Below are 26,018 nucleotides of genomic sequence, written 5' to 3' on the forward strand. Positions count from 1 at the left end.
GCTCTCCTCCTCTTTGCCCTCTTGCTCTCCCCTTCTTCTCCTCTCGCTCTCCTCCTCTTTGCCCTCTTGCTCTCCCCTTCCTCTCCTCTCGCTCTCCTCCTCTTTGCCCTCTTGCTCTCCCCTTCTTCTCCTCTCGCTCTCCTCCTCTTTGCCCTCTTGCTCTCCCCTTCCTCTCCTTTCACCTCTCACCTTCCTCTCCTCTCCCTGTCTCTCTCTTCCTCTCTCAGCCCCCCGCATCTCTCTGATTCGGAGGGGTTGGGTTAAGCGCAGAAGACACATTTCGGTTCAGTCCATTCAGTTGTGCAACTGACTAGGTCTCCCCCTTCCTTTCCCACTGTCTCCAGTTTACTGTGAGGCTAGCAGCATACTTCAGACTCTACGGTTGACTTAATACTTTCACTGCGTTGCATAAGTTGCCTGCATCCTTTTGCTCGCAGCATAGGATGGTGTTGTCTCACACTGTGCTACCCTGTGATCTGTGTGTTTTTGGAGCGACTACTCCTACCTGTTCCTGTCGGGAGTGTCTTCACCCTGACGCGCCTTGTAAACTGACTTGTGCTTTCATTTCACCCAGGTTCCCTCGTGTAGTCCCTCATCTCAAAAAAGATCCCAGGTATAATAAGCACCCCCAAAGTGTTTAGCATTCGTCTCATATCAAAGTCTGGTTTGGCACTCACACACGCGCTCACACACCTCCATCCCCCGATACATAGAGCGCAGTTGTAAAAGAAGTGATGAGAGATCCAGAGCGAGAGATTCAGCATGAACCCCTCACCAACACACACACACACACACCTTATCTCCCAGTTCTGTGAAGGTGTGGAATCCTCGTCCTCTTCGTCGATGCTTATTCCCATTGCCAACGAGTCGGTCTGTTGTGGAGCAAAACATACTGCCGTTTTGACACTTTATCGTAGTGTAATATAATAGTATATATATGGAGCCATTGTGTGGCACCTACTTTATCTTTATCATAAGATTGGTTTTATCATCTCATTTGCAAAGCTCCATTGGCTTCCATTGCATTGCTGTTTAATTTAGAACATTACGAATATTAGAACAGTCAGAACGAAGTTTCACAATGAAGATAGAATGGACATCGAAGAAGATAATAATACTTTATTCATTCATTACATTTCAAGTTACTTGGAAATTTGTTATTTCACTACGTGGAGAAACTTAAATACAAATCAAATTGTTAGTAAAAACCTTGAAACTGTTTTAGAATAAGAACACCAAACCATTTTCAATACGGTCACAAAGTGGAGGAGTTTGGCAGACCTTGTGCTGCTCATATAAGCAACATAAACCAGAATGACACAGTACATCGAGGGGTACTTGTCTTACGCTCCGAAGTCCATTACATCTGAAGGCTTCCAGAGTATGTATGGTTTCATGTAGTACAAAATAGGGAAAAGCACAACAATATCGCTGACAAATGGAAACCATCCAAATGTGAACTCATGAGCAACGTCTTGTCCTGTTAGTTACAATAATGTACAATGTTCACAGCAAAGAAAAAAAGAAATAGTAACAACAAAAAATGTATATTTATTCTATAGAAGTAGTCTATATTGAACACAGCTCTCTCAGCCAGTCAAAACCTTCTCATGCACAGTTCTGCCTCCCCGGCTCTTAAAAGGGATGGTTGATCAAATGTTGTCATTTGGCTGAACTATCCATTTTAAGCTCCTCTTGCAGTGGTTTTCTGTACAGTCAATTAGAGTATATATTTACAAATGCAACAGATAATGTTCATACAAAAAAAAACAATGTAAAACTTGATGCAAGTTAAAATAAAAATCTCGATCCCTTCCCTTATCACGCCAAAGGCCATCAAATGTAGTTAGTATAAGTGACTCGCATGAATATTATCCCCTCAACACGCACGCACACACAGCGCAAAAATATGATCAAACACTTCGTAGATGACCCGAAACTTGAAAAAATGTACAGAGCCTTGACCGCGTCCAATATGGCAACCCTAAGCCGCTTATCTGAGGGAGAAGCATTTTGAAGCTTTTCAAAAGATGACTGTATGAATTATTCCTTAATTTATGGAGTCCTCCATCCTTTCGTCCTTCCTAGCTGAACCCATCATCCTCAGAGTATGACTATTGCTGTATGGGCATTCCACCCACTAAACTCTGGGTAAAACGGTATTTTTGTGAATTAATCTAGACTGAACTGAAGTTTTGTAGTAAAAGGCACCGTACTGCTGAAGGCCACACAGCACCACAAATAAACGCAACATGTTGAAAGAAAAGCTAAAGAAAAGAGTTGGATGTCAGTACATGCACTTTGGGTCGCACAGAAAGAGCCATAAAGTCACCGTCAGGTCATGGGATGTGCAACCACGGGAAGTAAGGTCACATGCAGGTCAAAGGTTTGATGATGATGTCATGACAGCATGCCGCACTTCAGCATTTGCAGTGATCAAAACAAAGGTGACATGTGAGCACCAGTGGAGGCTGGTGTTTGATACCGTCCCGTTCATTTCATTCGAGCCTTTAACGGCGAGCCTGTCCTCCCATTTAAAGTGGCACCAGCATCCCCTGGTGAGGGCGTGGATGCGACTGATGTAACTGGAGTCATGCTTGATTGAGCCTGCTTGGAGTCGGAATCACAGATTCAGGTAGAAGAATACTTTCGGGAGCTCACTGGACATAATCCTGCGCTGTAGATGCAACTGATTTTCATGTACTTAGTAACACGTTTCACCACCATGTCGACAGACACTGATGCCTCTTTGCGGGTTGCCCTGAAGGACAAAGTACCTCGAACGCACACACTAATATCCAGATAATGCTTTGACCGGAAAAACCATATGGCAAACCCAAATAATTCAAATGTGTACCGTATAGCAGTTCAAGATAAATAGACAATAGCTTCCATGTAATAATCGACTCATTTGTGTTAATATGTGTTTGTGCATCATTTCAGGGAGACGTCTGGTCCTAAGTGTCGCTACTAAGTCAACAGGCTACAGAGAATAAAAGAGTTGGAACAGCCTCCGCATTCCCTCCGCAAATTCAGTGATTTCCAAATGATAACGTACAATCCTCCAGTGTAGAGAGTCTCACATGTGTCTCTTAAGAAGTCTCCTATGTGTTTGTGACAGTAGTGTGCGGATGGGTGGGGCACGGGACGACAATAAGCCACAAGGTGATGTGAAGAACAGCCCTGTGAAGATGGCGAATGGACCAGTCACTGGAGAGCCCCTACAGGTTTGGATGTCCAAATGTCTGGCTACACAAACCTATGGACCTGGCTGTTTAACCAGCTGGCTACAAAGGAGTTCAGTTTACTGCAGCACCACCTACTGGCCTGGCTGCCTATCCCTCCACCTGGCTGACCTACTGATCAACCAGCCGGCTACACAAAGGAGTTCATAGCGGAGGTATTAACAGGGGACGGGGCCTCGGAGCTTTCGTGGCCCCCAGCAGTGTCCCTGGCGGAGCTCTTCCCGCTATACTGTCCAATAAAAGACCCATCCTCGTTGAACTGGCCGTCTCCACCATCGCCGCCGTAGTCTACTAAACTGTCGTCACTGTTGTCCCTGTGCACCGTCCCGTTAGACGGTGTGCGGCTCCCTTTTAACGGCTTATGGTCCTCAGTGTCACTAGGAGAAAACGACATGCAGGTGAAATGATGACAGAATGATGTAAACAAGGATTTTAGTGTATGGCCTTTTTTTAAATATTTTTTTTAGATGGAGCACTGAAGTAATTTCCTAATTACTTTTACTACCATTACCCAAGTATTCAAATGTGTCTAATTCCAGAAAAGAAAAAAAAGTTCAAACATATTATTCCACAGCTTATGAAAATATTTGTTCATATCCTGAATTGGGTTGAAATTTGGACTCAGAAGGTACTACTTCTGACAGTGGATGTTAACAGTATCATTTTTCATCATTTTTTTTTTTATCTAGCCCCAAGTCTAAAAAAAAAATGATGTGAGCGAGTAGTTGGTTTTCATCACGCAACAGGGGAACACAAGCAAAGTCATACCCATTCCCTCATTTCCCCTGAAGCCATGACGCGAGGAGGAAAATAACACAGATTTGCTGTATTGCCAGGCAGAAACGTTTCTCCCCAACAAAAGTTGCAATGACAAACTGAAAATCCAAAGATGTAATAATCAATCACATGAAAAGCAAATGAATTGTCAGCCAAACGTCCCCAAAAGCATAAATAACAAATAATCACACTTTTGCAAACAAATGAAGAAACTGCAAAGAAAGCTTTCTTTGAGGATTAACATTAGTCTAGTCAACATTCAAATCAATGTCAGCCGATGATTCATGAGAGTGAGTAGCAGGTGGACTCTCTTTCAATAAAGCCTTCATAATGCTATCACACTTTTATTACACCTGTTATAGCCAGTCATATCACAGGTTATGTCAGCTAATAAAACATTACTCGACAAGCAATCCAATGTCATCAGGATGCAATCTTACTACAGATTAACGACTGAAAGCACTGCATTGGACACCAATGACGATGATACGTTATGACACCACTATGTAGGCTTTATGACAGTTAATGACACAGTTTATAGCACAGACAAGGACAGTGGTGTAACTCTGGGGTGGTTTTACAGCAGGCCTTTTTCTCCAAGTGGCAGTAAGTACTGTTTATCAGAACGATATCACAGTATAGCAGCCCTTTGGTCACTCCTCTCATGCCAGTCTTGCAGTAACCTTCATTACCTTGTCTGAGACCCACATAAACAGAGTGCAGAGGAAGTGATCAGGCAGAGAGAGATAATCACGACCCCCCCCCCCAACCAGCATGCACAGATGAGACAAGCCTGCACTGGTTGCTAACCCATCAGTGTTTTCACGTGGGTTTCACTGTTTCCTTCTGTGGTCTAAGCATACAGCACCCACACATCCATCCAAACATAGCAGTGCAGTATATATCTCTCTTCAACATCACATTTCCCCCTTGTAAGGGTAGACACTGGCGTTCAAGGTCAACAGCTACATCATAGTTACAGCACAGGATTTATGCACGCCTGCAGCCAAACCGGAACGGCTTAGTAGAGTTAGATGAGTATTTATTGACATAAAGCCCCATGGGTGGGACATTTGATTTCCTTTCACAAAGGCACTCTATATTACACATTTAGCCTTGTGATATATTGTCTAATACTTGTTATTTCAACAATACACACTCTGTCATATTGTCTATTATTTTGCTATTTGAATGGACAGATTTGGCCCATTAGTAGCTTATTGTCTCTCGTGTTATGATCGTAAACTAGATACGAGTTTTGATGTGGACAGGACAAGAATAGCTTTTTGACATCTTTCACTCCAACATGCCGATAGCTTCATACTGGATGACTTATACGGTACATATCTATGATTTCATTCAAGACATTATTGCCTACAGCGAGTTTTATATACGGTCTTCACCACGCCATGCATATCACACAACATTATATATCCACAATTCCATATACACTGTGTAAAGTATGTGGACAGTCCTTCAAATGAGTGGATGAGGCTATCTGTTGTATCTGTTGTAGACAGATGTATAACATGTTGGTGGAGGAGGGATAATGTATAACATGTTGGTGGAGGAGGGATAATGTATAACATGTTGGTGGAGGAGGGATAATGTATAACATGTTGGTGGAGGAGGGATAATGTATAACATGTTGGTGGAGGAGGGATAATGTATAACATGTTGGTGGAGGAGGGATAATGTATAACATGTTGGTGGAGGAGGGATAATGTATAACATGTTGGTGGAGGAGGGATAATGGTCTGGGGCAGTTTTTTGATGGTTTAGACCCCTTAGTTCCAGTGAAGGGAAATCTTAACACTACAGCATACAATGACATTCTAGATCATTCCGGGTGTCCACATACTTTTGGCGGTGTAGTGTACTTATGTGTTACAGCATAGATAGAATGTATATTATAGAGCATATTTATGTTTAAAACACAAGATACAAAAAGTAATAATATCAAATATAAGAAGAAAAAAAGAAAAAACGTCATATAAATTGGAAAAAAGCTGGACCGGTACAAAATAATGTTTCCAAAACGCTATACATAATAAGTAAAGTGCTTCGTTTTTCTTAATATCTGCGTGCATGGTTGGAAAAGCAAGTAGCCTGAAAAGCAGTTAGAAGGCGCTATAGCAAGCATAACTAGATTAACTGCAGTTAGTCAGAGCTTATATCAACTGGGATGAGTGTAATTACTGTACAGTATGCATATGTATGCAAATATTAATTTATTAAGTATGTACGTATATTCCATAATACAAAAGCTACTGTATATTTATATGCACAATGCATTTGTTACAAGGTATTCATTTGGTTACAAATGTGAAATTAGTGGGGCAGGTATCTATGCATGCCGGCTTGGAATACTGAAAGTTATTCTTCAAAAATATTCCTGACTGTTCTAGGGAACGCTTTTAAAAGTCCCCGAAAAACCTAAACCCCTAAAACGTAGACCTGAATAATACTGTATATCCTGCTTATCGAATGACGCAACACAGTCAAACACACTACAATATCGATCTGGCCACCAAGCCACCGACACACTAAGTGGAGAAGAATCCCTCCCCGTCCCTGTCCCCCTTTTACCCAACCTCTTCCATGAAGAAGAGGCTTGTGCTTTACAACGTAGCTCCAAACGTCTGCAATGCCAGAATCCCTGTTAGAATGATGGTAGTCCCGCGGCAAGTAGAGGTCAGCTGTTAGGACGGGGAGGCCAGAGCGCCTGCCTTGCTGACAGGAACCAGGTCTGGGGAGGGAGCAAGGGCTTGGTGGGGTGGTTGGGGAGGGGGGAGGGAGGGCTTGGGGCAGGGAAGAACTGGGGCCCCAACAGGCTCCAGGAGAGTCATGTTTCTCACCTGTATTCCCCGAAAGTACAGTCATCCTCTTTCATGGGCTGGAACTCTGGGTCTGTGTGAGCGTCCTCTTTTTCTTTCACTGGTGGGGGGGGGGATTCATCAAATGTGTCATTTTACTGCGGCCTAAGATGGATGATGGATATGAAGGCGACAAAGTGCGTGTGTGTGCTTGTTTGCATGTGTGTATGCGTGCGCGTTTATGCGCCAACCAAAAGTACCCACCTGGGTATTTTCCTCCCTTGTTTCTCTGTATGAAGCAGATGATGAGGAGAACGAGGATGAGGAGAGCGATGGCACACATCAGGCCGATGAACCAGCCCTGAGTTGCAATATCCACCTGTCGGGCTGCCATAGCTGGTCAGGCACAGAGGGAAGGAAGAGGATATCAGAAAACTGTTGCTTTAATTGAGAAAGGAAATATAAGTAACGTTTAGTTCCTGTACTGGAGTACAATGAAAATCTAATGTACAATAAAGTTTTGTTAACTTCTAAGTGTTTCAGACATCTTCTATTGTCATCAAGGCTACTAAAGGAGATTGTGGAGGAGACAGAAGTACATGATAGTATGAAAATAGGTTTCCAAAGAACCCGTTGTAAGTATTTTATCGTTTGGAAAGTGGCACATAGTGTTACTGCAAAAGACAAGTGGTGTGTTTAGTGATGTTAAGTTAAACATCTCGTCTGCGGAGGCTTTACAGGCACATGAATGCAGAGAGTATCGAAGACGGTTAACAGCTTGACTTCTACAGTGCCTGACGCAAACAACATTCGCGTCTTCTCCCTCTCTTTCTGCCTCTCAGTCTTGCTCATGCACCCCCCCCCCCCCACACACACACACAAACACACAGTACACACACATTACAAACAAAAACCAAATGTTAACCACAGCAGGAGAGAGAATTAGGTGGATTATTAGACAGCTACACATCAATCTTCTATATCATGTGAATGGTATCCGTCGTCGATATGAGGACGGTCTGACTGTAACGTCTCTCCAGAAACAAGACGGTGATCCTAACTTCAACACAAATCTGCGTACAGGACAACATCATGCAGGTCAGGAAACTCTACTGAACATGCCTACAGTATGTTTCCAAAAGAGAAACTACAACAGCAGATGCACTGTTGATCAGCAACGCTGTATACCACAGGCACCGGAACAGGTTTCTTGAGTGGTGAAGAATAGCAAAGCTACCGCATACACACACACACGTTTCTCAATCTCTACAACACAACACAGGGCGAGGCAAAGCGAGGCCGGCGGCGACCGACCAACCGCGTGCTGCCTCACCTGGAATTATCACCAAAAGCTCTTCTGATTGGTGGAGCACCGCTTGGCCGTTGTGGCCCTTGGCGACCACTCGCACCCTATAGGACAGGCCCTCCTTTAAGCCCTTCAGCACATAGACCCGAGAGCCATTTACATACTCTTTCTGCCACTCCTCTTCACCTAGAGAGTTGCAGGACGAAAGATGTACGGTGTACATATTAGGACATCCATTGCAGCCAGCCGAGGAGTGTTCATGTCCTAATATGTACACCGTGCACTGATAAGTTGGAATGGGCTGTTGGTGTTCATGCAGAGATGGTTTTTACTTGTGTATCTATTGAAATGCTATAGGCAGAGGTGAAGTAATATACAGTATATAGCATCACATATGGCATCTATGTTAGATATTACTACATCTGTACATTTTGTATTATGTTATTTCATGGTGTTCTACGAATGAAGTACGGTGATTAGAAACATTTGTGGGATGTGTCTCACTGAACTGGGTTACTAGACTAAATGTTACAACGTGACTCTGAATAGGGAACTGAAAAGCGTCTGAAACTACATTATCGGGATTGACTGGATAGGAATGAAGCATCATGCTAATTCACTTTCTAATTGTTTTCAAGGTAGAGGTGTGAGAGAGCCATACTACACACACTGTGGGTTTTTTTTAAACCCTCACTGCTGGTCAATAAAAACAACTCAAGCTAATTAAGAGTCCGACCGACATTGAGCATTAAATATTATCTGAGACTGTCTATACTGCTTTTGACTATGAACCATTTGAATAGGTTTGTGCCAACTGTTTAAAGCAATATTCCGGCCAATCACACGGAGGATATTTTTATTATCCAATCAGAGAAATCAGTTTTTATCATATCTGGGCACGAGGCAAAGTAACAGCAGCCAGCCTCATAATTGCCAAGTTTTTTGTTTGTTTTTGTTACATCTGCAACAGCCAAGTCATTGAGTAGGAGTCTCTTGCCACCTATACGTTGAAGTATACGTGATAGAGGGATATGTCTTACTGTTATCGTTCTCTACTATATATTCTACATAAACGTTTTTTTCCGCTCCCCAGTATTCCCAACTGATCAGCGTTCCGTCCTCTCCCACGGAAGAGCTAACGTTCCCGAATGCCGGAGCCTCTGGATGCACTGAGCACAAGAGAAGAAGACAGCAATGAAGCGAAATTTCAGCTTCAACAAAATCAGGAATCTATTCACCTTCAGATGATGCACCCGCCGATAGCAGAATAATAGCTTGTGATTCAAATATCGACATCCGTCCATTATCGCAACATACGTCTATAGATCCAAATCGAAGCGAGACAGACTTCGACTTCGATTTTCCATTCCAACTTCAATTACTCTCAGGGTCGATCGATAACCTTTACAGTTGCACTGTTGTTTATGAGCCTTTCAATCAAATGAGAACGCTAAAGCCTAAACATTTGTAATACACATTCTATAATACAATATGGAGGATAACATCGACCCTTGTGAAGAGAAGCAATGATAAGATATACTATACAGCGTGACTGGGAATGTGACAAGGTCTATAGCGGCTGTACCCTTGTGGAATGGGAGGTGTGCCGGAGGAGACCGTGCTACGGGAGGTGAGGGTTGGGTGTTCCCTGGAACAACATGGAGAGGAATAAGAAACATCACACAACACCACAGACAAAGACACACAACAGGCACGCCGCCGGCAGAGGTAGGCAACACAAACCACGCGGGCAAAGATCGGCGGTGAGGTTAACAGACAATCAGCATGTTTGAGGGGGGGGGGTCAGTTTGAAGCAAGGTTCAAACACGCACAACGTCATGCACGGGACAGGCAGCACCAGCCGGACATAGAAATAGGCATAGATCAGCAGTTGCAGGGGGAGAGGTAAAGTCTCCATAACGCAGTTAGTAAGTCAGACTCTGAGGAGTCTTGAGTCTGTTGTGTGGCAAGAGGTGTTGCAGCAGCCAAAGATGCATCACATCATATTTGAATGTCTTTATCCAGCCACAGTGAGCTCCAAAACTATTGGGACAGCGACAATTTTTTTTTTGGGGGGGGGGTTGTTTTGTCTTGTTAAAAAGGGGGGGAATGCTATTTTGACCTCTTTTCAATAAGGAATTGATACCAAAAGGGAAGTTTAAAGTGTTTATTAGCCAGGATGCCCGTCAGCTGAATGCATACACATTCAGAAAGTATACATTCACAATCTTGTACTCTTCCCTCTCTTTAGTCAACACCCTCTTGTCGGTGGCACCTTCCCATCTATACATTTTGTGACCCCAGTGAGTTTCCCATATATCTCCCCATGTGGAATGTCCACGGTCCTCCTTCTCAGAGATGCTTTGTTAATAAAGGCCCAGATCAGCATGTGCACGTTGACAACCACACCGACAGAGGGCGGACGCATTAGGACTTAGAGAGGGGGAAAAGGGACACAAAAGAGGAGAAAGAGGACACAGAGGTTCGATGATCTGACCCCTGAAGTCCCCCGATGAATCCGTGAGTGAGTCTCAGAGACGTCCAAATGAGCATAGAAGGTGCACAAGGGTAGAGAAGGAGCCAACTGTGTTTACCAAAGTGCAACTGGGACACGATCCACTATTGTTATTACAACTACTACCCTGAGGTGATATCATGCTTTGGTACGATTCTGTACACATTTTCACATGCTAACCGGTGAAATGATTTTGTACATCCACAAACAACATCCACAAAAAAGTACAGTACAAAACAGAGTACCATGCGTTATAAACAATTATAAACTGTGTGGTTCGAGCCCCAGATGCTGATTGGCTGAAAGCCGTATACGACGGGTATGACTCTCCTAATTACGTTGGTAACCAGTTTATAATAGCAGTAAGGAACCTTGGGGTTTGTGGTACTGTATATGGCCGATATACCACGGCTAAAGGCTGTATCCAGGCACTCCGCGTTGTACCGTGCTTAAGAACAGCCCTTAGATATATTGGCCATATACCACACCCCCTCAGGCCTTATTGCTTAAGTATAAAACACAATCTAGATGTTGGGGGATGACATTCCTGAGTCGACTTGAAGCATTCAAAATGGTTGACAGGTAACCCTCATATGAATGGGGTTTGCATCGATAGAAACTGACTACAGTTCAGGTTGTGACCATCATCAACGCGTCAACACATACCTTCGTCCATGATCGTGGCGGCTTCCTCTGTAACGACAGGCCCTGCTCCCTGGCCTGTTTTGGCATTGAAATAAAACTTGTAACGTGTGCTGTACTTGAGGTTAAGGAGAGTGACGGAGGTCTCGTTGGCTGGCAGGGCCAGCTCCTCCACCGGACCCAGCACGTCGGAGATGTTGACTGGAAGAGCGGAAGAGGATGTGACAGGGGTGGAAGCAAGATGGGTGGAAGGGGGAAAAGGTGTAGTAAGAAGGGACAGGTGGATGGATGGATGGGATGGGAAGGTGAAAGAGGGGGCAAGGGCAGAGGTGTAGCAAGATAATGCGGGTCGAAAGGTGGGGGGATGGAGAGGTGGATGGAAGTGACATCAGATTATCCATCGCGCTGCGGGGTGGTTCTCACTCTGTTCGACGATGTAGTTTCTAGCTACCACAGGCTCCACCCCTTGGCACATGCACCTCGCAATAATACCAAATACATACGGTGCTAACAAGACATGTAAAGGAGGGCATACTGAACAGCAGACTGGACCACAAACGACAAGTAGAAAAGGTACTCCCTGGCTAAGATACTGCTAAGCAGTAGAGGTGCTCCCTCCGTCGAAGCTCTGGCGGAACCTCTAGCTCTTGATGCCTACTATGTTATCCCTGACCCAACCCTCCTACAGCCAAAACACAAGTAGAAGAGTATTGCTACGTAGGCTCACCGGTCTGATATTTGAGGGTGTAGCCGGTGAGGCGTCCGTTGCGGTCGTAGGGAGGGCCCCACTCCAGAGTGAGAGAGTCCAGGTTAGGGTTGGTGATCCTCAGGAAAGATGGCCGCCCAGGGACTGTAGAGCATGACAGGCACACAGTCAACAGCCGCACGCTGATTGTCCCCAAATGGCAATTCGTATGCAGCATAAAAGCATGAAAACAGACCCATCAACCCTAGCTGAATTGGCCTTGACATGATACCCTCTACACGAATGGAATGTTGGCTCCACTTACCTCCCTCAGGGGTCTCGAACTGCTGGTTGGAGCTGGCAGGGCCCTCCCCCTTGCCGTTGAAGACCCTGACGTTGAACAGGTAGAGGCTGTAGGGCTGCAGGCCTGGGAGCATGCCGTGACTCTTGTTCCCACTGAAGGTCAGGACTTGCTGCTCCACATGGTGGGGGTTGTGTTTGTGGAGGCTCCGCTCACGCCAGTAGTACACCTGGTAGGACACAGAATGAGATACGTTCAATGGGGAATGACACAGAGATGTTTGTGCATGTGTGTGTGTGTGTGTGTGTACCTTGTATCCCTTAAGACGTCCCCGTACTGTCTTAGGAGGGACAGGCTCCCAGTGCACCTCAGCCAGACTGCTATTCAACACGAGGACCTGGACAGTGTCTGGTGCCTGCATCGGCACTGTGGAAGCAGAGGTTAGAGGGAGTGGAACACAGTTTTCAGGGAGCAGGACCCGATGGAGAAACTTCATTAAACCCACTGGTCTAGTTACAGTAACTAGTCACGGTACAGGTTAAAGGGAGAGATACTTGTCGTCTCTTTCGACAACTTTTAGTCTGGCAAGTCACGCAAACAAGTACTGTATGGGTCGGTTTTCAAGACCAAGATCAAGCCTAGCCATGTACTAAAAATCATTTGCAATTTAAAAAAATCTATTTAGAGCATGCTTTTAGTCCAGGACTATCCTAGGCTTAATCTGTGTTCAAAAAACTGGCCGCTAGTGTCTCCCTAAAACGCAAAGTTGAGTTGTGTGTTCCTCACAGTCCTCCCCGGAGTGTCCGGTGACCACAGCGGGCTCAGGTCCAATCCCGTAGTCGTTGATGGCTTGAACCTGGACCTCGTAGGGTGTGAAGGTGGGCGTGCCAGAGACCATGAACTTGGAGACGTTAGCCACGGTCACTGACGTCCACTCCTTGTCCACGTCCTTCTGTCTCCACATCACCTTATAATGCAGGCCTGGTCCGTTGGCCTGGTGACCTGACATTGGCTGCAGATAGGATGTGAGAAAGTGTTTAACCACATTGTAATGACTGAATCCATCGCCCTTACATACACAATGATGCTTACCTTCCACGAGATCACAAGGTTGTCGTGTTCCGTTCCAAAGCCATCAACTCCACTGGGGTTCTCATCTGGAGCTAATGGGACGAAACAAAATGCCAAATCAACAGTATGCACAAATCTACATACTGTAAGTCAACACATTGCGCAATCAACCACATTAAGCAAGTCAATCCTACAGTCTGTACCTGAAGGGTTGGTCTTGTATACGCGAGAGGGCAAGGAGGGGTTGGAGAGGCCCACGGCATTGAGGGCCAGGACTCGGAAGGTGTAGTGGACATAAGGAGACAGCTTCAGGTGGGCCGTGGTCTTGATGCCCGGAACCACCGTCAGGTTGTGCCAGTGGCCATGGTGGTGGAGAGAGTCTGCGTATTGGATCACAAACACTGGGGGGGGGGGGGGGTAGAAAAGTGGTGAGCGATTGTAGAGAATTGCAAGCCATGTTTTTTACACTCCAACCATTAGATTGCATTTGGAATGTATCAGCCAACTCCCGTCTTCGGAGTTAACAATCAAATGCAAATCGGCCGAAGCTCTCTGAGCGCATTCATATACCGGATAATTAACGAGAACATCCTGGAAGACCCTATACCCAATCCTGCACATTTTAAAAACCCATGAAATCCAATGTTGAAAACATATGACATGGGGTAGTGCTGTGAAAACATAACTAGAAAGTGCTCTGAGTGGTGCTAACCTCATTAAACACAGACTGAGTTCAACGAGCTAGAGTACACTCTCAGGATAATAACGATACAGTCAACTTCGAGCTTCTGGGAGCTTCCGAGAGTAGGTCAGTAAGGTCATTAACAGACACACACGCACGCACGCACGCACACACATACTGTGAATAGGGCTGTTGTGTTCGTCTCCGGGTATCCAGGTGAGCTGGACACTCCTGGGCTTCTGGTCTGTCAGCTCCAGGTCAGTAGGAGGGTCTGGTTGTTCTGGAGAAGAAACACACAAGACGTGACGAGATAAATCAACTGGGTTTAGAACGGTGCATTGGAATAGCACTTTAATGGCATGGCAGCAACGCCAAGACTCAATGTTTTGGATGAAGATAAAGCAGCATGCGCCCTCGGGCTGGATGGAGACGACGACGCATTTCAGAAGGACCCCACTGTGTGACGGGATGGAGAGGGAGGTAAAATGATCATAGCATTCAAAGGCACTGCTAATTACTTCACACTCACAACCTAGGAGTTTGAATTGCACCACATTGGTCACGTATCTACTCAACACATGCAAAACAGCATGAGCGTTGGAACATACAGCGGAGAACAGAAATCTGCAAACCGCACCGACAGTAAGACCGAAATCCAAAAAAGGCCATAAAACACGGTGGTTAAATCAAGAATGATAGTCCCTTCCGTCCGCCCATCAGTCCAGGGTCTGGTGACATTACAAACAAACAGAATAGATGATCACATCTGCGAGCAACGGAGCATGCTTGAGTTTGCAGACCAGACTGACAGATCCCCCACACACACAAGCGTGGAAGCATAGCTTAAGCACCCGCTTGTGTGTGATGCCGGTTTACCGTAGACTATAGCTGGAGTAGGAGCTGCCTCTGCCAGGTAGGAGGGCAGGTAGGAGTGAAGGAGGGGGGGGTCAGCGGTTAGTGGTACAATAAGACAGACCACCTTCTCTCTCACTGGGTATTATTACACATTTAGGATAGAATGATAGAATCGTGTTCTTTTCCGCAAAAACACTAACCCATACTCTTAACAGAAATGATGTTATACTTCAAGGAAGGTAAAGAAAAACACCCAGTTACACTTGTACTTTAAGGGAGGATTCACAAAAGCATGTGGAGGTTGTTCGTACGAGAGAGTGAACATACCGACAACAGTGAGCTCAGCGCTAGCAGAGTCCTGGTCCAGAGTAGTGACCATGATGCAGGTGTAAGTTCCTGCGTCATTCTCTGACACGTCGTTTATGGTCAGGCTGTCAGAGTCCACCACAAACCTGGGAAGACATAGTCAATGTCAGTCAGTTTAATGCCTCCTCTTAATGGCCTCTTAAGTTAGTGTACAACCCTTTTGTTTGGGTTGCGTATGAAGTCAGGAAGATGAGCCTTGATGGAATAACGGATCAACTAAAATACTGTCACAAGAGGAGACATAATATGAAGCTCGGATTGACTATTGTAGATATAATTGCATGGTGCTCAATGTTGTGAAATGTGTGTTTGACCTCTCGTCGTCGGGTAGTTCTCCATTGTCTTTGACCCAGGTCATGGTAGGGATGAGGGAGGGGTCGTGTTTTACTTTACACTCAAACACCACGTTCCTGTTCCTCTGCACCACCTTGTACTCCGGCTGCTTCAGGATACGCGTGGGCTCTGAGGGGAGAAGGGGTCAGGAAACTCAGTGAAGGGGAGCAGAGTAAGTTAAGTCAAAGGCGTAAGTTGAGCCTCCCTTGTTTCTAGGAAACCATAAACCAAAATTCATCATTTGACAAAATAGTTAGGAAGAGGTCATCATTTCATGTCAACCAAGAAACCACATGGAAAAAGTGGTAAGCAAGTTAAGACCAAAAATATATATTTTCACCAAGTCAAATTAATTTATTGTGTTCAGGTTTCATTATACTTGTATTTGAACCAAAGTAGATATTCAAGATTGTTCAATACATCAGTTGGGATCTCTATAAGCTTCAATACGAGGTCCTAAACCGAGCATGTAAGTGCATCCTTGTAACTGTGAGGGCTAATATCGTCAAAATGTTTGCTTTGGGGTAAGTTAAACCAATATGCTTAAAATTATTAATAGACAAAAAAGTGATTGTGACTGTGTTGAATTGTGTTTGGGAAGTAAAGATAGACATTGTTTTAAAAAGATAGTGGTAATATTTCATTCAGTACAGACATTTGTAGGTGTCTTAACTTACACTGTCTCGCGGCTCAATTTACCCCATGCTCGGGTTAAGTTGTGCCAAGAGAACACTTTTTTTGGACAAATGTTTACATTAATTCTAATTATTTCCAGGGAAACACAACATCCTAAAATATATTTAGATAGTCTACAGTTGAAGTCGGACATTTACATACACTTAGGTTGGAGACATTAAAACTAGTTTTCCAACATCTCCAAAAATGTATTGTTAACAAACTATACTTTTGTGGGTTAAGTGGGTTAAGACATTTACTTTGTGCATCACACAAGTAATTTACCCAAAAAATTTTACAAACAGATTATTTCACTTATAATTCACTGTATCACAATTCCAATGGGTCAGAAGTTTACATACACCAAGTTGACTGTGCCTTTGAACAGCTTGGAAAATTCCAGAGAATTATGTCATAGCTTTAGAAACTTCTGATTTGCTAAATGACATCGTAAGAGTCAATTGGAGGTGTACCTGTGGATGTATTTCAAGGCCTACCTTCAAACTCAGTGCCTCTTTGCTTGACATTATGGGAAAATCTAAAGAAATCAGCCAAGACCTCAGAATAGAATTGTGACCTCCACAAGTCTGGTTCATCCTTGGGAGCAATTTACAAACACCTGAATGTACCACGTTCATCTGTACAAACAATAGTACGCAAGTATAAACACCATGGGACCGCGCAGCCGCCAAACCGCTCAGGAAGGAGACGCGTTCTGTCTCCTAGAGATGAATGTACTTTGGTGCGAAAAGTGCAAATCAATCCCAGAACAACAGCAAAGGACCTTGTGAAAATGCTGGAGGAAACAGGTACAAAAGTATCAATATCCACAGTAAAACGCCCTATATTGACATAACGTGAAAGGCCTCTCACCAAAACCGCCATAAAAAAAGCCAGACTATGGTTTGCAACTGCACATGGGGACAAAGAGCATACTTTTTGGAAAAATGTCCTCTGGTCTGATGAAACAAAAATAGAACTGTTTGGTCATAATGACCATCGTTATGTTTGGAGAAAAAAGGGTGAGGCTTGCAGGCCGAAGAACACCATTCTAAACATGAATCACAGGGGTGGCAGCATCATGTTGTGGGGGTGCTTTGCTGCAGGAGGGACTGTTGCACTTCACAAAATAGATAGCATCATGAGGAAAGAAAATTATGTGGATATATTGAAGCAACATCTCAAGACATCAGTTAAAGTTAAAGCTTGGTCGCAAATGGGTCTTCCAAATGGACAATGACCCCAAACATACTTCCAAAGTTGCGGCAAAATGGCTTAAGGACAACAAAGTCAAGATATTCGAGTGGCAATCACAAAGCCCTGACGTCAATCCCTATAGAAAATTTGTGGGCAGAACTGAAAAAGCATGTGCGAGCAAGGAGGCCTACAAACCTGACTCAGTTACACCAGCACCAAAATTCACCCAACTTATTGTGGGAAGCTTGTGGAAGGCTACCTGAAACGTTTGACCCAAGTTAAGCAATTTAAAGGCAATGCTACCAAATACTAATTGAGTGTATGTAAACTTCTGATCCACTGGCAATGCGATGAAATAAATAAATAAAAGCTGAAATTAATCATTATCTCTACTACTGATTAAATGTCAGGAATTGTGGAAAAACTCCATTTAAATGTAGTCGGCTAAGGTGCATGTAAACCTCCGGCTTCAACTGTATGTTAGAAAGAATACTACATTTCCCTTGACGGAGTAATGCTGAATGTAAAACAGGGCTCAGCTTACCCCACTCGCCCCTAAAGGATGAACCAAAGCTTGTGCAGCTGTTATACATTCTTTACTGTAACCGTCCTTCAGGAATGATGTCAAAGTATGACAAATATTTTTCAGCAACTCTTGGAAGTCTGTTTCAAAAAAAGCTAAATAACAAAGGCATAAAACAGACAGAGGAGACAGGGTGTTTTGTGGTCATCCCGGGCTCTCACCTTTGACCTCAAGATAGACGTGGTTCTCGGAGATGCCCAGAGAGTTCCTGGCCACACAAGTGTACTTCCCACTGTTGAGGGCCTGGGCCACGTGTATCTCCAGAGTCCCGTTCTCATGCAGCACGTAGGGGTCCCCGTCCAGGGTGCTGGACCTGCTGTCCTTAAACCTGACAGGGGATAGGGGAACCACAGGCTATGAGCTTCTAAGCTGGGAACACATTTGACTGCGTCAGATATTCTCCACCCTTCTCCCACCCCATCCCCTTCCTCATCACGGATTTAACAATAGTGGAAACGTTGAGAGAAGGGTGGAAAATCTGGATGTCGTCTTCTAAGAATTCAAATGGGCCATGAACTCACCATGTTATTTTGGGGATGGGCGAGCCGAAGGAGGAACAGTCCAGTAAGGCGCGGCTGTTCCTGATCACCTGGTAGACCTTGTTAGCTGGTGTCAGGACTCTGGGTGTTTCAGCTATGGAGACAACAAATGCTTCATGATAAACCACGTGGCAATAATACTGAGTACTGAGTTCATGTGTATCCCCTTACACTGTGTATAAGACAGTAGTTTTGGAATTGTTAGTTCGATTACTTGTTGGTTATTACTGCACTGTCGGAACTAGAAGCACAAGCATTTCGCTACACTCGCATTAACATCTGCTAACCATGTGTATGTGACAAATAACATTTGATTGGATTTGATTTGACATCGTGATGCACTCCGATGCAGAGGCAGAAAAGGGCCCTGCGTTCTCAATTCAAGTATGTGCCGACTCACAGAGAACGTTGACGAAGGCATTGGACAGCAGATATCCATATTCATTGGAGGCGTGGCACTGATAGACTGCGCTGGATCCAGTCTGGACTTCCTCGAAGATGATTGTGTCTCCCTCCACCTTCCTACTAGGGTCTTTAGGTGAATCTACCAAAGGATCAAAGCAAGTGTCAAACGTGGCTTCATAAACCTATAAAATGCTTAACTTGTCTAAACCTCACATTGGCACATACAATGACTTAACTGCACGTATTTGGGGAAATGTACTTTTAGTGTCTGTGCACAGTGAGTGCACCGTGCGGGACATAGGCAAGGCCATTCAATCAATCGCTCAGTTAATCAATCAATACTGAGTACTCACTTTCTATGGGGATTCCGTTCATGGCCCAGGTGATGGTGGGTTTGGGGGTTCCGCTGGCCCTGCAGATCAAATTACCCCTCTCTCTGGGAGCCAGCACCAGGTTTCTGGGGGTACTGATCCAGTACGGGGCCGCTGGGAGGGGAACAGGGGAGCACAAGGCAAGCCGGTGGTTGGGTTATTGATTACGTCACGTCACAAAGGGTCAGCAACAATGGCACAGTGAACAATATCGAAAGGCAGGCAACCAGTTAATGACTGAACCCCCTGCTCCAGATAACACCATTTACAAATCTATATAGGAGATAGATAGGCAGCATCGAAGCCCAGAAGGCAGGTAGACCCAGTCAGCCGTGCGTTCCCGACCGATTTCGTACCTGCTCATCGCCGACCGTTGTCTTGTGGTGTTATTGAACAGCCGTAGTGATAAGCAGACAGGAAAAGTAGGACAACCAAGTCACAAGTCACAAGAGCGGTTGGTTGAATTCTAACCAGTGGCCCCTCTGCTATAGGCTACACGCATGCCAGCCAGTCAGCGGCACTAACTGCTAAGTCACATGACAAACCTTTGACGGTGACGCGGATGGTGTGGTGTACGGAGGCCAGGCGGTTGCGGGCGGTGCAGCGGTACTCTCCGGCGTCCGCCTCAGACACGTCAACAATGCGCAGTGTCTTCTGGAAGTGCAGGAAGGAGGTCCGCTTGGCAGGGAACTCCCCGCTCACCTTACTCCATGAGACCTCTGGAGTAGGTCTGGAGGGGGGAGGAGAGGGAGGGTGGGAGGGGAAAGAGACAGATGGAGAACACATAAGAAGTTTCCAGTGAACTTCAACCCCCCCTCCCTCCTTCTGCTTTCAGAACAGCCTCAATATGTCGGGGCATGCCGATTACGGCAGCCTTCCGCACCTCACTGATTCAGAGGGGTTGGGTTAAATGCGGAAGACATTTCAGTTGAAACGCATTCAGTTGTACAACTGACTAGGTATCCCCCTTTCCCTTTTCCCTTTCTACAAGGTGTCCAAAGCCTTCCACAGGGATGCTGGGCCATGTTGACTCCAATGCTTCCCACAGTTGTGTCAAGTTGGCTGGATGCCCTTTGGGTGGTAGACCATTCCTGACACACACAGGAAACTGAGAAAAGAACCAGCAGCGTTGCAGTTGTTGACACAAACCGGTGCACCTGGCACCTACAGCAATAAACCCTGTTCAAAGGCATGTCAAATCTTTTGTCTTGTCCATTCACCCTCTGAATGGCACACATACCCAATCCACGTCTCAACTGTCTCGAGGCTTAAAGATCCTTCTTTTACTTATCTCCTCCCATTCATCTCCACTGATTGAAGTGGATTTAACAAGTGACATCAATAAGGGATCTTAGACTGACCTGGTGAATCCAGGTAAAAGCTATGTCATGGAAAGAGCATCATGTTTTGCACAGCCAGTGTATAAGCACACATACAAAATGGTGTAATGCATTAATAGTAGAGGTATATAAATAAAACAACATAATACAGGTCAAACAAAATAGACATTTTCTCGTTGACACTGTGTCCTTACAGTCCCTCAGCGATACACTCCAACTCCAGGACCTGTCCTCTCAGCACCATCTTGGAGCTGCTGGAGCCAGACGGAATCAGGAAGGTGGGTCTCCTCTCCTCCGCCGAGCCATCTGCAGCCACAGGGGGAGGGGTCAGAGACACAGTAGGTCACAACAAGACTTCTACTGTTCTATCTATTCTATTTCTATGGTTCCTCTACCACAGTCAGTGCTGAGCCACGGTGGAGGACCAGGTCAGGGCTCAAACACTCAAAACCCAGCAATTGACTTTCAAAGGTGATTCCTGTTTGAGCAGGGTTTTTAGTGAACCTGATCTCCGCAAGCATACATGAAATTGCCTTTAATTAAAAGTCTATCGCTGCGTGCAGCTGTTGGATTGAATCCTTGCCTTCATCACTTACTGTGAAGGTGCTCATTGGTCGAGGGGTACTAAGGGGCGGTATACAGTTCTAGAACATGTCTTTTCCTATGCAGTTATAACAGTAAACTACATTCTAGTAGTGTAAGATAAGGATAACAAATACGTCGAGGACAATCAAAAAGGGTTATTGGTGTTTGTGATTGTGGCAATGATGATACATGTAGACACTAATTGAGGTGCATCGCAAGCATTACTTTGAGAATCGACTCTCTCCGAATTGGCTTGGATGTGGCCTCCTGACAAAATCACTGACTGTATCTATTCACAAGACATGTATCTTCAGGGTACCAGACAGACAGACACACACACAGGAAGTGATGCTTTTACAAACAATGAGAAATGAACTGATAGGAAATGAAAGATCGTTTTAAAAGTGGATTGGGGGGAAAGAATTAGGTCGGCTGGGTGTAAAATAATAGAACAACAAACTGTGGTGTTGGTAGTGGTTGGAACATTCACAGTTCGGAAGCTGTCAATCTACTTTGCTCTAATTCAATACATCACTATAATAGAGAGAATTTTTTATATTTCTTAAGTAGTCTACTGAATAAAATATATATTGTTATTTGTCCATTTACAAGATACACTACGTGACCAAAGGTATGTGGACACCTGCTCGTTGAACATCTCATTCCTAAATCATATGGGCATTAATGTGGAGTTGGTCCCCCGTTTGCTGCTGAACAGTCTCCACTCTTCTGGGAAGGCTTTCCACTAGATGTTGGAACATTGCTGCGGGGACTTGCTTCCATTCAGCCACAAGAAACAGAAACAGCCTTCCCCAAACTGTTGCCACAAAGTTGAAGGCACAGAATCGTCTAGAATGTCATTGTATGCTGTTTTCGTTAAGATTTTCCTTCACTGGAACTAAGGGGCCTAGCCCGAACCTTGAAAAACAGCCCTAGACCATTATTCCTCCTCCACCAAACTTTATAGTTGGCCCTATGCATTGGGGCAGGTAGCGTTCTCCTGGCATCCGCCAAACCCAGATTCGTCTGTTGGACTACCAGACGGTGAAGTATGATTCATCCCTTCAGAGAACGCGTTTCCACTGCTCCAGACTCCAGAGCATTGTGCATGGCTATCCTAGGCTTGTGTGCCATGGAAACCCGACAAACAGATCTTGTGCCGCCGTTACTTCCAGAGGCAGTTTGGAACTCGGTTGTGACAATTGCAACCGAGGACAGAAGATTATAACACGCTACGTGCTTCAGCACTAGGTGGTCCCATTCTGTGAGCTTGTGTGGCCTACCACTTAGCGGCTGAGCCGTTGTCGCTCCTAGATGTTTCCACTTGACAATAACAGCACTTACAGTTGACCGGGGCAGCTCTAGCAGGGCAGTAGTTTGACGAACTGACTTGTCGGAAAGGTGGCATCCAAGGACGGTGCCATGTTTACAGTCACTGAGCATTTCAGTACGGGCCATTCTTCTGTCACTGTTTGTCTATGGAGATTGCATGGCTGTGTGCTCGATTTTATACACCTGTCAGCAACAGGTGTGGCTGAAACAGCCCGAATCTACTAATTTGAAGGGCTGTCCACATACTTTTGACCATGGTGTGTATGAGGATGGCAAAGGTTAGAACCATCATGCAATGGTTCAGCATTTGAAATGGTGTTAATAAATAGTTGCTGTCGGAAAGAAAGTAGTCTCTCACAAAACGTGAGTTCTAGTATTGGTTTACTACTACGGGAAAGGGTATCACTAGGGTAAAGGGTTAACGCTAGTTATGTGTTTGATTGCTAATATTGGTTCCCTACTAACGTAGGGACAAATCACTAGGGAAAAGGTTAAGGGATTACTGTCATGTTAGAGGTTGGTAATCTAGTTGGTTGATTACTACGGGAGGAGGGTGACCACTAGGGGGTACCAAAACTCACCACTAAGAAAATCAGTTTCATTGTACAAAGCAGCAACAGTCTCATTGATTGCATCCACTGTAACACAACAGGAAATAATCAAACATGCCACATGTTGAAATCGAGTGATGTAAAAAAAAACAGTAAAGGGAATGGACAAAATTAACATAAATGCTTGATTCTAAAGTCAAACCGTGTGAACGGAACACAATCCTGGATACTGATCATACATAAGCAGTATACAGTTGAAGTCGGAAGTCTACATACACTTAGGTTGGAGTTATTAAAACTAGTTTTTCAACCACTCCACAAATGTCTTGTGGAGTGGTTGAAAAACTATAGTTTTGGCAAGTTGATTGTACAAGTCATTTTTCCAACAATTGTTTACAGACAAATTATTTCACTTATAATTCACTGTATCACAATTCCAGTGGGTCAGAAGTTTACATACACTAAGTTGACTGTGCCTTTAACCAGCTTGGAAAATTCCAGAAAATGATGTCATGGTTCTAGAAGCTTCTGATAGGCTAATTCGCTTCATTTGTGTCAATTTGAGGTGTACCTGTGGGTGTATTTCAAGGCCTACCTTCAACCTCAGTGCCTCTTTGCCTAACATTATGGGACAGTCAAAAGAAATTAGCCAAGACCTCCACAAGTCTGGTTCATCCTTGGGAGCAATTTCCAAACGCCTGAAGGTACCACGTTCATCTGTACAAACAATAGTACGCAAGTATAAACACCATGGAACCATGCAGCCGTCATACCGCTCAGGGAGGAGACACGTTCTGTCTCCTAGAGATGAACGTACTTTGGTGCAAAAAGTGCAAATCAATCCCAGAACAACAGCAATGGACCTTGTGAAGATGCTGGAGAAAACAGGTACAAAAGTATCTATATCTACAGTAAAACAAGTCCTATATTGACATAACCTGAAAGGCCGCTCAGCAAGGAAGAAGCCACTGCTCCAAAACCGCCATAAAAAAGCCTGACTACGCATTGCAACTGCACATGGAGACAAAGATCGTACTTTTTGGAAAAATGTCCTCTGGTCTGATGAAACAAAAATAGAACTGTTTGGTCATAATGACCATCGTTATGCTTGGAGGAAAAAGGGTGAGGGTTGCAAGCTGAAGAACACCATCCCAACCGTGAAGCACAGGGGTGGCAGCATCATGTTGTGGGGGTGCTTTGCTGCAGGAGGGACTGGTGAACTTCACAAAATAGATGGCATCATGAGGGGGTAATTATGTGGACATATTGAAGCAACATCTCAAGACATCAGTCAGGAAGTTAAAGCTTGGTCGCAAATGGGTCTTCCACATGGACAATGACTCCAAGCATACTTCCAAAGTTGTGGCAAAATGACTTAAGGACAACAACGTCAGGGTATTGGAGTGGCCATCACAAAGCCCTAACCTCAATACTACAGAAAATGTGTGGGCAGAATGGAAAAAGCGTGTGCGAGGAGGCCTACAAACCTGACTCAGTTACACCAGCTCTGTCACGAGGAATGGGCCAAAAAACACCCAACTTATTGTGGGAAGCTTGTGGAAGGCTACCCGAAACGTTGGACCCAAGTTAAACAATTTAAAGGCAATGCTGCCAAATACTAATTGAGTGTATGTAAACTTCTGACCCACTGGGAATGTGATGAAAGAAATAAAAGCTGAAATAAATCATTCTCTCTACTATTATTCTGATATTGTACATTCTTAAAATAAAGTGGTGATCCTAACTGACCTAAAACAGGGACTTTTTACTCAGATTAAATGTCAGAAATTGTGAAAGACTAAGTTTAAATGTGTTTGCCTAAGGTGTATGTAAACTTCTGACTTCAACTGTAGATATTGGTCATCAAACCTTGCCTGTGAATCTGTACAGTCCGGACAACTTGGCATCATGACAATCAGTCAGTAGTAAATGCTAAACTGTATGAGAAAGCCTTTTGTTGTTGAGAGTATACACGATACAGTGCAGTCATGAAAGCAGAGGCTTCACAAAATCAGTTAACTTAGTGGTGGGGCTCGATTGCACGTAATGCAGAGAATAACCTATCGGGTATTTTACCATGTGTCTTTTCATCATAATGACCACTAGACTACTACTGGCGACGCTGAGGTTGGGATCAGAGATAGGAAACACAGTTTCCCTCCAACCCAAACTGACACACACATTCAAGGGCGCAAGCACATTCACACCCACGCGCAAGAACACACATGCTTGCATTCACTCGCGCGCACACGAGCACACGCACACACTTACGGTTGAGCACTGTGACGGTGATGGGTTGTTTCTGCTGGATGGTCTGCGTGTGCGGGAAGCGGGCGTAACAGATGTAGTCGTTCCTCGAGTCCTCCTTCAGGACGTTGGAGAAGTACAGGTCTCCGTTCAACGCCTGGGACACACGGCTGCTCTGAGGCAGCCTCTGGAAGTCTAAGGGAGGTGAGGAGAGATGTGTTTTAAGGCCTGGGATATCCCAATGATCTGAGTCAGTCTCTGGGAGACTGGACAAGAGTGGCAATTAGGAGGAATGTCAGGGAGCAACAATTTTGAGACTTTAGTCAAATATCTCATTTAATTTCATCATTTACAAGCAAAGAACCCAGAAAGAAACAGGACAGAAGATATAAGATTTCCCCATTCAGAAACTTGGGTGTGTGCATTTCTCCTTCTCTATGTACAGTACGTAGCTAACAGGCCTAGACACAACAAATAGCATGCAACGTACTGATGTTCATCCAGAAGATGATGGGAGGGGGCAGGCCGGCAGGGGGCCGGCACTGTAGCACCAGAGACACGCCCTCCTGAACGATGATCGGCTCGTTTCTTTCCTTCGA

The 26,018-nt window shown here is 44.8% G+C and overlaps 1 protein-coding gene across 15 annotated transcripts in view; it reads right to left on the reverse strand.

Annotated features, from left to right (window-relative positions):
• Nucleotides 1-1,099: 1,099 nt before the first annotated feature.
• Nucleotides 1,100-26,018, reverse strand: part of LOC124004303 (neuronal cell adhesion molecule-like) — a 123,710-nt gene continuing 98,791 nt past the window's right edge. For 4 of the 15 annotated variants that reach the window (XM_046313137.1, XM_046313146.1, XM_046313120.1 and 1 more), the window contains 26 exons: nt 25,910-26,018; nt 25,444-25,614; nt 23,203-23,259; nt 20,899-21,010; nt 19,910-20,094; nt 19,347-19,478; nt 18,989-19,132; nt 18,571-18,682; nt 18,211-18,377; nt 15,576-15,723; nt 15,223-15,347; nt 14,917-14,946; nt 14,219-14,320; nt 13,562-13,759; nt 13,380-13,450; nt 13,074-13,299; nt 12,598-12,713; nt 12,312-12,516; nt 12,029-12,151; nt 11,326-11,502; nt 9,730-9,792; nt 9,185-9,313; nt 8,172-8,330; nt 7,103-7,234; nt 6,881-6,959; nt 1,100-3,622 (listed from right to left, as the gene is read on the reverse strand). The exon at nt 25,910-26,018 is cut by the window's right edge and continues 14 nt beyond it. In XM_046313137.1, the coding sequence (XP_046169093.1) occupies nt 3,376-3,622; nt 6,881-6,959; nt 7,103-7,234; nt 8,172-8,330; nt 9,185-9,313; nt 9,730-9,792; nt 11,326-11,502; nt 12,029-12,151; nt 12,312-12,516; nt 12,598-12,713; nt 13,074-13,299; nt 13,380-13,450; nt 13,562-13,759; nt 14,219-14,320; nt 14,917-14,946; nt 15,223-15,347; nt 15,576-15,723; nt 18,211-18,377; nt 18,571-18,682; nt 18,989-19,132; nt 19,347-19,478; nt 19,910-20,094; nt 20,899-21,010; nt 23,203-23,259; nt 25,444-25,614; nt 25,910-26,018 (3,519 nt within the window). In that variant the 3' untranslated portion in view covers nt 1,100-3,375. The remainder of the gene's footprint in view (nt 3,623-6,880; nt 6,960-7,102; nt 7,235-8,171; nt 8,331-9,184; nt 9,314-9,729; nt 9,793-11,325; nt 11,503-12,028; nt 12,152-12,311; nt 12,517-12,597; nt 12,714-13,073; nt 13,300-13,379; nt 13,451-13,561; nt 13,760-14,218; nt 14,321-14,916; nt 14,947-15,222; nt 15,348-15,575; nt 15,724-18,210; nt 18,378-18,570; nt 18,683-18,988; nt 19,133-19,346; nt 19,479-19,909; nt 20,095-20,898; nt 21,011-23,202; nt 23,260-25,443; nt 25,615-25,909) is intronic. The other 11 variants (XM_046313154.1, XM_046313149.1, XM_046313198.1 and 8 more) reach the window with 8 other exon arrangements.

Source organism: Oncorhynchus gorbuscha, linkage group LG02 (assembly GCF_021184085.1).
Source record: "Oncorhynchus gorbuscha isolate QuinsamMale2020 ecotype Even-year linkage group LG02, OgorEven_v1.0, whole genome shotgun sequence".
Lineage (NCBI taxonomy): Eukaryota > Metazoa > Chordata > Actinopteri > Salmoniformes > Salmonidae > Oncorhynchus > Oncorhynchus gorbuscha.